This window comes from Anabas testudineus, chromosome 8 (assembly GCF_900324465.2).
Source record: "Anabas testudineus chromosome 8, fAnaTes1.2, whole genome shotgun sequence".
Classification (NCBI taxonomy): Eukaryota; Metazoa; Chordata; class Actinopteri; order Anabantiformes; family Anabantidae; genus Anabas; species Anabas testudineus.
Window position 1 is genome coordinate 4,621,625 of NC_046617.1, and position 14,414 is coordinate 4,636,038.

The window sequence follows — 14,414 nt, forward strand, 5'->3', positions numbered from 1 at the left end:
CAGATTATGAATATTCATATGAACAAAAACAGACTGGCAGGTGCATGTGTGGACAGTAAGATTAAAAAAAAAACAAAACAAAAAAACTAATGGGTGTGTTTGGAAAAGATAAGACAAAGAGGGGGAATTTGTTTCACAAATGAACGCAAAGAACAGATGAAGCATGGAAAGACACGGAAAGGAGTGGGGAAGAATAATTTAAAATGATTGTTAAAAAGAATTTAACAAAAATATGAAGCATGAAAAAGGAAAGTAAGATACAGGAAAAGGCTAAAATGAAAAATTTGGCAAAATACAGAGACATTTGAGGCAGAAGGAAAGGGGAAACAACTTGAATACAGAGCAGAGATGCTCTTATGTTTTCCTTTATTGAATCTGTTGACATGCTGTAAATATATAATGGGAATGTGAACACAACACCTTTGATTTAAAATAGAATTTCTCAATTCATACAGTTATGAATCTACTCTTTATTGATCCTGTGTGGACGACAACATTCTCCACATACATCATCATCATCATCTTAACACTGAAACAATCAGCACCACCGTCACAGTGAACCCAGTCTGGTCAGCTCGCTCCCAACTCACTAGATCAACTCTTTATTAACATCTTACTAAACACCCAACCGTTCCGAAACATTGTTCGTTGACATCGGGTTAAACCGAAATCAAAAGCAGATCGGCTGAAAACAAAAGGAGCTGACGTGAGTTCTCACGTTGTTGGGGAGGTGGAAGAAGTGTGAAGCTGTCGTCGCCCACAGGTTACACCCTCTTTAATAAGCTGGATGGATCCAACGTGTCGGGACGTGAAGAGCCCGACCCTCCTCCCTCATTCTAACCTCAACCTATGTCTTGACAGTCCAAAGTGTAGCTGTAACGATTAGTTGATAGACAAAAATAATAAGTTGATCGTACACTGTAATTTCTGGAAAAAAAAGAAGAAGAAAAAAAAAAAGATCTACTTTTCTATTCTTGTCCTAGTCTGAAGTATTGTTATTGTGTATTTTCACAATAAATAAACAGGTTGAAAGAAGAAACAGACCTTCATATTTAAGTTGGTATGTTTTCTCATCATAAGTGACCAGGAGTGCTTCATCAGGTGAAACACCTCCATCAGCGTTTAATATTTCAACCATAAGAACCTCATTCTTAACAAGGAGGAGAATTAACAACACCACATGAAGACTGAACAAACATTTCTACCTTCAAGTCCGAAAATTTATTTGTGTTGAGATGTCTGCAGGTCAAACAAATGAAAGTCGTAATAATTTTTTCAGTATTCTGAAGTGGTTTACACAGTGTGCTTTTAAAGATGTTAATGGGGGAAAACAAGTAAGTTAGCGGGGAGTCGTTTCACTCCTGCATTTGCTATAATAAAAAACAGTATTAAAATTAAACAGTGACATTTCAAAAAGAAAAAAAAAACAAAAATATATTTATATATATATATATATATATAACAAATCAAAGCTAAAGTCACACAGCTCCTTCGTTGTCACTACGTCTCTCTAAAGTATATCCATCCATTTTTAACATTCAAGGTCCCTGCCGATGCGCTTTGAATCAGAAGCTGACTGTTCTGTAGCACTAGTAGTATTATTAGAATAAGTTTACTGCTCTATTTCATCTGTTCAGGCTTCTATATACACACACACATTTCCATTTCTATATACAGCGACAAAAAACGCCTCCACCCAGCAGCAGCAGCAGCAGCAGCAGCTTCTTTCAGACGGGCGACGGCTGTTTTGTGCAACGGGTTCAACTTTCTGCTCAACAGGAGGAAGGAAATGAAAAGCTGCTGAAAGACAATAACGAACGGTACGTTCAAGATGAACTGAGATTTAGGAGACTGTACATGTTAATAATCACTGCCACAGTCACAGGACAACGTCAACTAATCATTTTCAGCTTGATGTAGTAGTAGTAGAGTCCAGGTCTTTAGCTGGCTCTGGCGAACTGCTTAAAGCATCTGTCAACAACTCTAACTTCTGCTGTGAAGACGTGTTTTATGTTACAACAGCTGTCTTTTGCTATATTATCATCTGCTTATACAACAGCCACAGTCCTGTGTCCACAGAAGGAGTTTTAGTTACTGACAAGTAGATTAACACTTCATCGTATTAAAATTACATTAGAGTCTGTTATTAACCATTAGTTCAATGTGTGAATACTGATTATAAATGTTAATAGGCGGTGTGTGTGTGTGTTTTTTTGAAAGAGTGACTGTGATATATCAAGTGAAAGATGACTCTAGAGCGTTCAGCAGTTCACATTTCTTAGCCCACGTTTCCTCTTTAAAAGTCAGTTACAGTAACAAACAGAGCTGATGCATTTAGAGTCAAACAAACTAACAAGCAAACAAAACAAAACAAAAAACAAAGACAAAACAACAGGCAGGGGTCCCAAGGTGTAACACCTGACTGACTGCGTGTGAGAGAGAGAGAAAAAAATTCAACTAACAACTGCTACAAGCTGGAACGTAACAATAACATGGAGGTTCTCAGGAAGCATCGGGGTCAGTTAGGGATGTATGAAAATGACACAGAGCTGCAGTCCAACTGTATGCACAATCAGTTCTCACAAACATCTCTCCAACTGCAGATAACTTCTGCTACTGGTTACAGCTTTTGGTAATAACAGTGTAACTATGATGGGAGACATATTTACCTCCTGTTTCCTATTTAATAAAATTAGAAGCTGATGTACAGTATGATGTGAACTGATAAGTAACTGGAGCGTCCCACAGACAAACTCTGAAACCATTTACATTGTAGTTTACTGCCATTACCAGGATTCAGTCCAACTCCTGATTCAACAGAAAACCCCAATGTGAAAAGGGAAATAAAAAAAACAAACAAAAAGAAACAACCCAACAACAACCTTTAAATCAAACTTCCACGAGATGAATCCCAACGTGTCATTCTGTCGCCTGCAGCACTGACATGTCTGAGTTTGACGCTGTCCGACTCCTCCTGACGTTAAATGCTTCAAAGTGGCTCTAAAGGGTCTGAATATGTCAGTGAGACAGGCAGACATTTCTTACGTTGTCAGGTTCAACGTTGTTGCTCAAAGACACATTGGCGCGATCACACCTGTGACTGCAAAGTTACGGGACAGTCCCACTGCAACGTGGCTAATCCGCACGACAGGCTACAGTGTAAAAAACAAAGGGCGGGCGGGGGGAAAGAAAAAAAATAAAATAAAAATCACATTCCAGCAGTGATGGTGTGGGTCACCTGCAGAGTCCATTTCCACCTTTATGTATCCATCCATCTCGCCCTCCCTCCTTAACGTAGGTGGTTGCTGTAGGGGACCGCAGCTCCTCACAGACCCTCCCACCCCACTCCTACAAACACACAGAAGAAAAACTGTATGTTTCAGCTTCTGAGATTGACCCAGCACAGGACAGGACAGCACAGCGATGTGGGACATAATTACTACAAAGTTATATTATGAAGCTGAATTTAATTTATTCATATTTATTTAAATGCTATAATCTATGCTGAAATGGAGGCATTTCTACAATCAGACAACTTTAATGCCATGTGCTCCTGTGGTTCCTGGGGGGGCAGGTGCTCACCTGTAGTTATGAGATCAGAGTGAGGATGAGACTGTGTGGCAGGGAGGGGTGAGGAGGAGGGTCACTCTGAGGCGAAGTGCACCTCTGGAGGGGGGGGCTTTACGGTGACAGGCTGAGACGTGCGGCGGGGCGGTGAAGGCTTGGGCTGAGCCTGCTGTTGCACTGTGTCGTAGTATGTCACGCCTCCGTAGGTCACCTGGGACTGACCCTGGTAGAAACAGCATTATGAGTGTCATCAGAATAAACTGGGTATTCTTACTTCTCCAATAAATCTGAAGTCTACTTTCCTTCAAACTTATGTTTGAAAGAATTTGAAAATGTCTTGTTTCTTGTTGTTCTATTATACAATTCTTGACACATTATCGCCACCAACTGTCTGTCGGTGGAACTACTCAAACATGTCACTCAAAGATGCAAAGACAGTTTTATGCATTTTGTACAAATTCTTATGAAAGCTAATGTTATTTGTTTCAGACTCTCCTAAATAACCTGACACACGGTTCTAACAAAGGCTCATCACCTCATGGTGCTGTGTCACGTTATGTTCAACCTTAAACTGCTACTCATTATCTTCAACTATTTCTATATATTTTAAACCAAAGATGACATTTCATTGATTACATTTCATATTAATAGGTATAATTAGTTTTTATTTTTTACTTAAACCACCAACACCATCAGGCTCAATATCACAATAAAAACTCCACTGATGCTGTGTTGTCTAAATCTTTAAAAACATTGATTTAGCTGAGAATTAAGGAAGTTGTTTTCAGCTTGGTCTACCGCAGGATAGAAAAAAAGACTTTTGTAAATTACCATTTATAGTATTACAGACTTTAATACATTCCAATTCCTTCTTTAAATTAACTAAAATTTAGGGTGTTAGAGGTGTGTAGTAAACATAACAAATGGGTACCTGTGGGTTTGGATACATGGCGGGGTAGGGGAAAGTCATGACGCCTGGTGGAGGGTAGAAAGGAGGTGGTAGAAGTTGCTGTGGTTGCCCTGGTGACAAAGATACAGGGGGGCCTCCATAGAGGGCAGGGTTAGCAATCGGGCCGCCTGACTGGTGGGGATGGAGACCTGAGAGGGTGGTAAAGAGATGAGCATCATAGACACAAACTTAAAAAATAATTAGTTTCTACCTATTGAGCTCAACGTGCAGCTTGTCCCGCTATTAAATCTGCTGTGTTCTGGTACAGAAATGCCTGAATAAATTTGAACTTCACTGACCAGGGTGGGGGATGTGCATCTCAGGCTGGACCAGCATGCCTTGCGGTGGAATTGGGGCAGGGCCATCCCCATGAGCATAGATTGGTCCCTGGTATGACACTGAGGGACAGATGTGGTGAGGTGAATAAAGTGGCAACAACATTATTTAGCCAGCATTTCATTATTTTCTTATTCCTCATCAGTTTTACAATGTCTCAGATCAAATATTCATACATCAATGGAAATTCAGTCTTTAAAGCATGTAGCTGCTGGAAAATAAGATGTGTCACAGTAAGTAAGATGGTAATATGTCAATACTGCATAATGAAATACCATTTTACAACATTAAATCAAAAGCCAAATGTGTTGCAAAGTACACCAGGTTGTCATGGTCACTCCTCCCAGACCGGCACAGCCACCCACAACCACAACAAGTAAAATCTAATTCTGTGGGAAACACTGCTCCATTTCACAACTATTGAGGCCACATCGCTCCTGGGAACACTCAGAGCTTTACAATTGGTTTTATATCCTTGTCCTGATTTACTCCTCACCACAAAACGTATTATGCAGGACTACAGAGAGTTCCATGGACTTAGTTTTTGTCCTGACATGCAGCGTGAATTGTGGGATCTAATATACCCACGCGTATTTTCCACAGGTGGACTCACTGAGATTCATAGGCAAGTGTGGATATTTTCTGACACCCGTGTATTTCTGTTGGTGAAACTGCTGAAAACACTAAAGTTATCAACAACACAGTTATGACATTAGCATCTTACTGGGTTCATAATAATGTCCCTCCATCACTCCCAGGTGCATGGTCGGTGCTGGCTCGGGAACGGCTCTCTGACGTTGGGAAGAGTAGCGTTTTGCCCGATTGGAGCCGACACCCATTTCTTCAATGCTGGAGAACTGAGGGGGGCCACCAGGGATGTGCATTGGGTTGGGAACACCTGTGAAAAATAGAAAAATATTAGTCAGTTCACTGGTTTTACAGGAAAAAAGACATGACAGGATATAAACAACTCCACATGCGAGGCATTGCCCACATCAGGTGATGCTGTTTACAGTAAGCACATTGATATTGATTGTTATTAGTTACGATAGCTCCCTACTCGTTTCCCTGACTAAACTCTGGAATCAGAGTCTGCAATTACTTTTTCAACCAACACTTTGTATGTTTAATTGGTGTATTCAACAACAGACGTGGAAGAGAATGACTGTAGCTCAGAAATATTGTATTTGTCGTTTAGTGAATATCGTGATCAATTTATGCTTAAAGCAAGAAACCTGTAAACAGTACCATAAACTTCGCGTGCAACTGTACAATATTTAAGCACAAAATAAAATGTTTATTTGTTAAATGCATAATATTTTTTGCTTGATTGCATCTCTAAAAAATATTTTTTGTGCACGCAAAAAATTAATAAATAAATAAAAAGCCTGTGCACAAATTTCAGGAGCAGGGTGTTACCATGGTGATCTACTATGGTTAAAAGCGAGTCAGCCTTGCGTTGCCAAAACCCCAAAATAAACCCCAGTAAGATAAATTTAAGAAACGTACAAACACTGTTCTGTATGTTAGGAGGTAGGAAGGCTTTATACACACTAAGAGACAGAGAGTGATGTCACTCTGATTTTCTTTTTTATTGATCTTGAATTGATGGAGAACATTATATTTTTAAATGTTTCTCTTCACTGAGGTAAACGTGTCATGTAGAACATTTTTTCAGTGTAAACGTAACTTTTTTTTGTCCTCAAAAAAAATTATGCGATTTCAGTGATGCAACCTGATTAACTGTATGTGACGGGTTTTAAGAGAGAGGCCTGATGTCATCTCAACTCACCTCTCATCTCAGAACGGATGTATGATGCCTGGCTCTGGCTCCAGCCCTGTCCTGCCAGATTGAGTCGAGCCACATCCTGATCCAGCTCGGTTAATCCTCCTCCTCCTCCTCCTCCTCCCGCTTGACTCGGCCCATCACCACCTCCCGTCCAGCTCTTCCCACCAACACTGCTGGGGGAGGAGGTGTTTCCTCCAGCTGCAGATTCCTCCATGGATGGCTGTTTGCTGCCTAGGTCTGCAGCACGAGAGCGAGTCCTTCGAGCCAACGAGTAAGATTTACGCTCCACCGGCCGCTCGGTGGGAGGAGAGGCTTCCCGATTGGTCACGGCTACTGATGACTGAAGGGAGGGGTCAGCTGTAGAAGTGGAAACAGTTAAAGTAGATGCAGACCTGTCAGTGCTCCCTCTTTGTTCCTGCTGCTGTCGTCTTGGTGATGCAGACTGGTAAGCAGCAGGCTGAGACGGCACTGTTGTTGCAGCACTCAAGCTCAGGTCCTGTTCCCCAATATCTCCTTGGCTGACTGTAACATCCTCAATGACCACAGAGGGCCCCCCTCTTCCACCAGCACCACGCCCTGCCCTACTACCCACGCTCCTGTCTCCTGGAGGCTCAGACTGAAGTTTAGGGCCCTGTCGCTCTCTGGGAAGCATTTGGGCTGCAGTTGACTCATTATTCCTATACTGGGACTGAGGGGGGGCATTTGAGTGGGATGGTCTGCTGCGGGAGGGGCGTGGTCTAGTGGGGTTGCTGCTGCGTTGAGAAGAGGAGTGAGGAAGAGATGATGGGGATGTAGAGGATGGGTGAATGGATGAAGGTGCAGGAGCTCCTCCTCTGTTCAGACCTCCTCCTCCACTCTGCCAGGATCGGACTGGTCGGTCCCCTCCTCCTTCCCTCCATCGTTTGTCTCTGCTGGGGGACATACTCTGTCTGCAGAGAAAGACCAACAAGTTTATAATTTTATTAAAAATAAAAAAACAAACAAACAAACAAAAAAAAAAAATCACATGTACATAAATATTCACAGCCTTTGCCATGACACTCATTGCGTTTCTGAGTTCAATTGAGTTCTGAGCGAGATGGGCCTTAATCAGAGAGGTGACAAAGAACCTGATGGTCTCTCTGAAAGAGCTTCAGTGTTTCTCTGTGGAGAGAGGAGAATGTTTCAGAACAACCATCTCTGCACTGCTGCACCGATCAGGACTGTATGGAAGAGCGACTGACACCACTGCTTAGTAAAAGGCACAGCCTGCCAAAAGGCACCTGGACTCTCAAACCACGAGAAACAAAATTCTCTGCTGCGATCAGATGTCACTCTTGGTCGCTGCCAACAAGCTCACAGGACCCAGATAATTTGCCTGAGTCTTATATTTCTAAGGTTCTACTCTATGTATGTATTTATTCTATTTAATTTGTATATTCACTGTTATTTATGTATTCTTTTCATATACATGTTCAGAGATTTTCTCTGCAGCCATTTTGTATTTTTTCATCCACATGTTGACATTTTAAATGTAAACATTTTATAATAAACAAAATTGCTTTGACCTTTATTCACTTTTAAAAGTAAACACTGCAATCACACCAGAAATTCTGAAGAGAATAGAGTGATGTCACTGTGACATCACAAGGTAGATCAGATCAAAGCCCAGTATCAGGCCAGTTTATCTGAACCAGGATTAGTTTCACTTCATCTCACTTGCACGGTGAAGACAATTCACAGGAAAGGACAAGCAATGAAGAAGAGACTAAACATGAAGGAAGCGCAGCCCTCAACGAGCAAAAACAAAGACTTTCTTTGTTACGAGGACATGGTGACAAAGCTGATGAAAGAAAATGATCGTTTAAGAGAAGAGCTAGAGGACAGCCAATTCAAGCAGGCTGTGTCTGAATCGAAACTGATAGCTGAACAGAGGAAGGTCACAGAGTTGAAAAACCAACTACAAGAGATACGCAGTGATCTCGTCAACTCTGGGACCAAAACCAGCACCAGCGTGTCAGCAAAAATAAGTGTGGCCTCTCAGACCACAGAGAAAAGTCCATCTGAGGTGATTCTGCAACTGCAGAAAGCTCACAAGGACTTGGAGAAGTGCACAGCCAAACTCTCCTCCAATATGAACAATACTGAGAACACTGAACAACAGCAGCAAGAGAAGATGGGTGTCTTGAAAAAAGGCATCATGGATCTTAGTGTAAATTTACAGGAAGAACAAGTAAATCTGATAAAGAAAGCCATCAAGCTTGTTCCCTGCAACACGAAGGGTCAAAGCAGCCGCCAGAAGACCTGGTCTGCCCAGGAGGTTGAGAATGTCAACGCTCACATCATGAAGCTTCAAATGGATCTACTGCAGCAGGCCCTGAGTGTGAGAACTGCTGAGAAACAGAAAAAGCCTCCAACAAAGTACCAGTGGATCAGAACCCACAGGGACCAGGAGCAGCAGACCGACGAGCTGGACAAGACAGCAGAGAGGCAGCTAGAAACTGCTCTGCAGGACCTGAGTGAGGAGTCTGCAAAAAACAATCACGACAAAGAGGCTCTGCTCTGTGAAGTGCACCAGCTGAAAGAGAAACTCACCACTGAAGAAGCCCTCCGAAGAAAATACGAGTTATCAAGCGAGAGGATGGAGTTTGAGCTTTGCAAGAAGACTGTCGACGTGGAAGAGGCCCAGTGGAAAGTAGGCCAGTTAATGGGGGAGCTGCTAAAACTCAAAGAGGAGGCTCAGAAGGACACAGAGGTTCAGGTGGAACACCTGAAAAGGGTGAACACCGAGAGCACAGCTGCCCTGAAAGAAGCAGAGAAGCAGCTGCAGATAAATCTCAAACGCTGGCAGGAGGAGAGGGCCTCTCTCCAGACAGTCATCGAAGGACTCCAACAAACACTCAAGGACAAGCAGCGACAGTGGACAGAGAAGGAGGGTGACATGGGCTCAAGGATGGACGACCTGGAGCAGAAATTCAAAGAAATGCTGGACAAAAAGTCCAAGAAGAAGAAGAACTGGCTGTCCAGGCATTTCAGACTCTTTGTCTCCAAATGAACAACTCTTTGGTGGAGACAATCCTGCCTTATGGCATCTTGGAACTAACATCTTCCTCCCATGCGTGGGTTTTCCACCGGGTGCCCCGCTTTCTCCCAAAAACAATTTCATCAATCCGACTAATTTGGCAAACAACAATTGTGAATGTGAGGTCAGCTCAAGTCTGTGCAGAGAGTTTTCCCACACAAATACCCAGGAACTTTCTTTCAATTATTACAGGTTACATGTCAGCACAGGACGTGTGCTGACGTGTAACCTCACAATAAACAAGAACATTCCTGGGGATTACTGAGAGAATTTTTTTTGCACAGAGACAACTCACCAAAGACCCCTCATTTTGGTCTTGACTGTGGCATTCATTCCCCTACAAAAATTCAATAAACATATAAACAATAAAATCCCACAAGGCAACAGCATCTTTTATGTTTGTAAACATACTGACAGGAGAGAGAATGTTCGAAAGATCTCATCAGCCAACACAATAAGGCAGAATAAACATTTTTTAAATGGAGAAGTAATAGAAATCAATAATATTTCCTGTTTTTAGACCCTCTTTTGCCAGTTTTCCTGGCACCAAGTGAAGGAGTTTGTGCACTGCTCAGACCTCTTCTTATCACGGAGTGCAAGTATGTGCCACCTTTTTAATATCCATTTACCTTAATGAAGCTTTGCAAACCTGAATCTCAAAGTTACAGTATTTGTATGGAGTAGCACTTTACTTTTCAACTTGGTAATATGGGATAGTATTTTGGAAGTAAACAGGGTAATAGCTGTTCTAAACAGTTACTGGATAAGTACACTACAAGGCTAAAGAATTACTGAAAAAAATCAAAGCTGAACATTGTGAGTGTTGGACTTTTGCAGGACTGTTACACAAGACACTATTTTTGGTAATGGGGCACTCACCTGGACCTGCGCTGCCTGTATGATCGGTCACCTGTGGTGCCACCATTGCGGATGTCGTACCCATATATGGCAATGAGCTCCTCACGGCTCTTTGGTGCCTGCTCCTCTTCCCTGAACTTGTCATGCTCCCAGCGACCCTCATCTTTCCACAACTTCCTGTTTCGACCTTTAGGTCTGAGAGAAGACAGACAGACAAAAATTGGTTGAAACATCAAAATACTAAAAACAACCAACGACAGAAATACTTCCACTTCCAGAGTAATCCCTGTACCTCTCCTCCTCCTGAGCGTGTCCTCTCACATCATGCTCAAAAAATAGACCCTTCCTGGGGATATAGGCTGGGTTTTTCCTGTCCTCATCGTCATCGAGCTGTTGACCAGATTTTCCTCCTGCCTTTGTCTCAGGATCATCTGTGGACTCCTGAACATGTGTTTGCACCAATTAAAAGAGAAAACAGGACGCTGATGACGTCTAACAGTTCAACAATCTGCAGTCAGCTATACGTATAACTGTAGATGCACAAAGCATAACTGAGTTGAACAAACTAATTAGTATATATTCAAACGAGTGCAGTGAAAGTCACACTGACTAACGAGTCTCACCTGTCCATCCCCGCTTTGTCTCTCTCCGGCTAGATTTCCTTTCTCCTCAGCCTTGCTCTCATCTTTACTTTGACCTCCTCCCTGCGTCTCTGTTGCTTCCTCTTCCTCCTCCCTCTCCTCTCCCTGTGTTGTGCTATCAGCAGCTGAGGGTTTAGGCTCATTCGCTACCGCTGGAGCTTCTTCATCGCTGTACTGCTCTGCCTCCTCTTCCTCCTCCACTCCCTGAGGGAGCAGCAAGCAAGGAATTTAGCTTTATCTTGTAGTATGTGCTAAAAATGCACACTTTGCACAGATTTTGTTCTCTTTACATCCACTCTAAGACATAGGGTGCTACCAAACTTTACAGCATCTGAAGAAACCTATTTAATCTTCGCCCGACTAGTGTGTTTTACCTCTGAATGGGAGCCGTTTTCCTCTGGATCTGCACTGTCGTAGTCTGACAGAACAGCTGAAAGAAACACATCACCCAACTGTCAGGGTACAGAGTACAAACAGGGGCAGTAATCCCAGGGATTCTCAACAGCTAGCAACTGACATCAAATAGCGAAAACAGAACAAACATTTAATCATATAATACTTCATTGTGTTTTCATGTTTAAGTTTAAGTTCAGAAGGACGAGCTTCAGTTACATACATTTATAATATAGCATAGTGAAAATCTACAATTACTGTCCCTCGATTTCTTTTTCATGTTCTTGGTCCCAGCTATAGATGTGGATATTAAACAATGTGTCTTACCTTCTCCTACTCCATCTTCACTCTCCTGCAAAGAAAGAAAACACAGTTAAAACTCTCAACGATACAGCATCTTTGAGCTGCTCATATAATCACACTGGGAGCAACATGCTACACACCACACTTTTTCCTCCATATATTCTCTGTACAATTCACACCATCTTTGGCTAATGGTATCAAAGTTCATAGGCTGTTGAAAAAGATGTTCTACAGTGATCAATATGAGGCCCATTTAGGGCTTTTCCTCATAACTTTTAGACAAACAGGGAAGCTTTAAGCTTGACAGAAACAGTTATTTAACGTGTACCAACATATACATCGATATCGGCACAATCAATATGAAAAACATTTTTGTGATAGATTTTTTTTCCCATATCACCCTGCCCTAGGCCCACTGCTTTCTTACTCTGAATATGTTTTTTTTTCCTGTTAACAACGCTATCACATATGCCATCAAATTTACCCAGGTCTACCAACCTGTACCCCCCCCTGTTTAATGTAAATGATGTCCTAAATACAAAGTGTGCATTTGACAACATGACCTCAATAAGCTTTCCTGATTAAATAACCTTAGCTAACTGGCTGCTGCGAGGTCCCCATTTGAGTCTTATCTGAACTATGTTACCAGACCATACTCAGCAACATTCATTATCAACTATTTTTGTTATCAATTAGCGGCATCTATTATAGCATATTCCCCAAACTACAGATTCACCAGAGGCTAGATATGCCCAGCCACTTTATCCACAAGTGTACTTGCACCAAGCCTCAACCACAAACACACAGGACACTTTCACCAAAGAAAGAGTGAGTTTAAGAGAAGAGAAATGGACTTTGATACAAGACCATATCATTTATCTGCAAAGTGAGCATTTGCCGTGTTAGACTCACACAATCAAATAGAAATACAAAGCAACAACTATTCACTTTCATAACAGACAAAGATCACAGGTGTGTGCGTGTAGGAAAAACTCTGCACAATCTGGTCAACTTGGAGAAAGCAGCTTCTTATATTTTACAACAAATTATAAAAAGATAAAGTAAAACCTTTGGGTTTAATGTCATGATGTTCACCCCATCATTTCCGCTCAAGCAGAGATAAATGGTGAGAATTAGGGTGGGGTCGGGTTTAGCATCTCTTAAGAAGATTAGTTGGAGTTAGGGACGAGATTTGTTTTGATTCAGTTAAGGAGAAACGCATAAGGACAGGATAACAGAGCTGAATGATAAATAATTAGCTGATTAACTGACATCCACATGTCTATCAACACTAAAACGTTTTTCAGTAATTGATTAGTTCATCTTAATTCCATCCAAAGCAGGGAAGTATAAGCAAAAAATCTAGGTCACTTTTTTCTAAAACTTATACTAAAACTAAACTGTATTTTAACCCGGTGTCTAAAAAGTTCGTCAGTGGTATATTGTGCTATGAATATCCCTGGATTTCTGACTGCTAGTCATCTAACCTAAACAAACTTAGACTCTGGACACTGAGGGATTCATCCAGAAAACAATCATCAGATTAACTGATACCGACTCGACTAGTGACTACTCAGTGGCGCTCACTTCATACCGACGCCTGTCGTCTTCCACACGACACGAGTCATGGACACATTTGTTGCTCGTCTAAATCCGATCCGAGTGGCGCCTTCTCGTCTCGTTTTCACTACTGGGCACAAAGTAATGACGAAAAACTCGACAACCTAACACGACACCCGTGAAGTGTAGAATAAAGAAAACATCTGGATGATAAAAGAACGTTGCTTCAGTACGTTACCGACAACTGACCTAGCATTGACGGTTAACGTTCACCAGCTAACGTTAACTTCGGAAACGTAGCGTTAGTTCGTCTGAAGCTAACACCGCCTAACATTGCTGACACAAACGGCTCCACGACTAAACTGTTTGCTAACGATTTCCTCACTGTCGCATGAAGCCAAAGCTGTGTTTCGGGCCACGGTAAAACTTTTAATAGAGGAGATATCTGGCCGCGCTCCTGGCCGGGAGACCAAGCCGTTAGCTCCGGGAGTTAGCAACTCACACACTCGGACTCCACGTCACTCTTCGCCTCCGTACGACCAACTGTCGCCTCCGCCGGGTCAGGATCTCTCCCCCGGCTTTTGGTCGTTGGAGATCCCGACCTTCCACTGTCCGAACCCGAACCGGACTCGTCGTCGTCCTCGCTGTCCTGGGACGCGCGCCTCCTCCTTCGCCGCCGGTCCGCCATCTTACGTCTTGAATGGTTGTTGGAACCGGAAAGACGCAAGTGATTGTGGGTAGTGAATGTGTTCTTCACGGACGTTCTAGAACGTCACCGTGCAGTTTTTTGATCTACCGCCCTCTACTGGACGTCATTGTTCAAACAGATCAGTGCTGTGTCCTGATCTGCAGCAGTGGGACAGGAGAGAGTGGAGTCACATTATATATTACAAAATAGTTTTTTAAAACAGAAGTTATCTGTGAATTAATCTGTAGTTTTAAGATAAATCAGATAAA

At 42.3% G+C, this 14,414-nt stretch overlaps 1 protein-coding gene across 1 annotated transcript; it reads right to left on the reverse strand.

Annotated features, from left to right (window-relative positions):
• Positions 1-1,198: 1,198 nt before the first annotated feature.
• casc3 (casc3 exon junction complex subunit) lies at positions 1,199-14,177 on the reverse strand. Its single transcript, XM_026355303.1, has 12 exons — positions 13,960-14,177; positions 11,922-11,946; positions 11,576-11,631; positions 11,184-11,405; positions 10,853-11,001; positions 10,582-10,755; positions 6,645-7,570; positions 5,577-5,750; positions 4,816-4,914; positions 4,499-4,665; positions 3,583-3,790; positions 1,199-3,348 (listed from the first exon to the last, which is right to left on the reverse strand). The coding sequence occupies exons 1-11, from the start codon at positions 14,143-14,145 to the stop codon at positions 3,644-3,646; spliced, it is 2,325 nt and encodes a 774-aa protein (XP_026211088.1). The 5' UTR covers positions 14,146-14,177; the 3' UTR covers positions 1,199-3,348; positions 3,583-3,643.
• Positions 14,178-14,414: the final 237 nt, after the last annotated feature.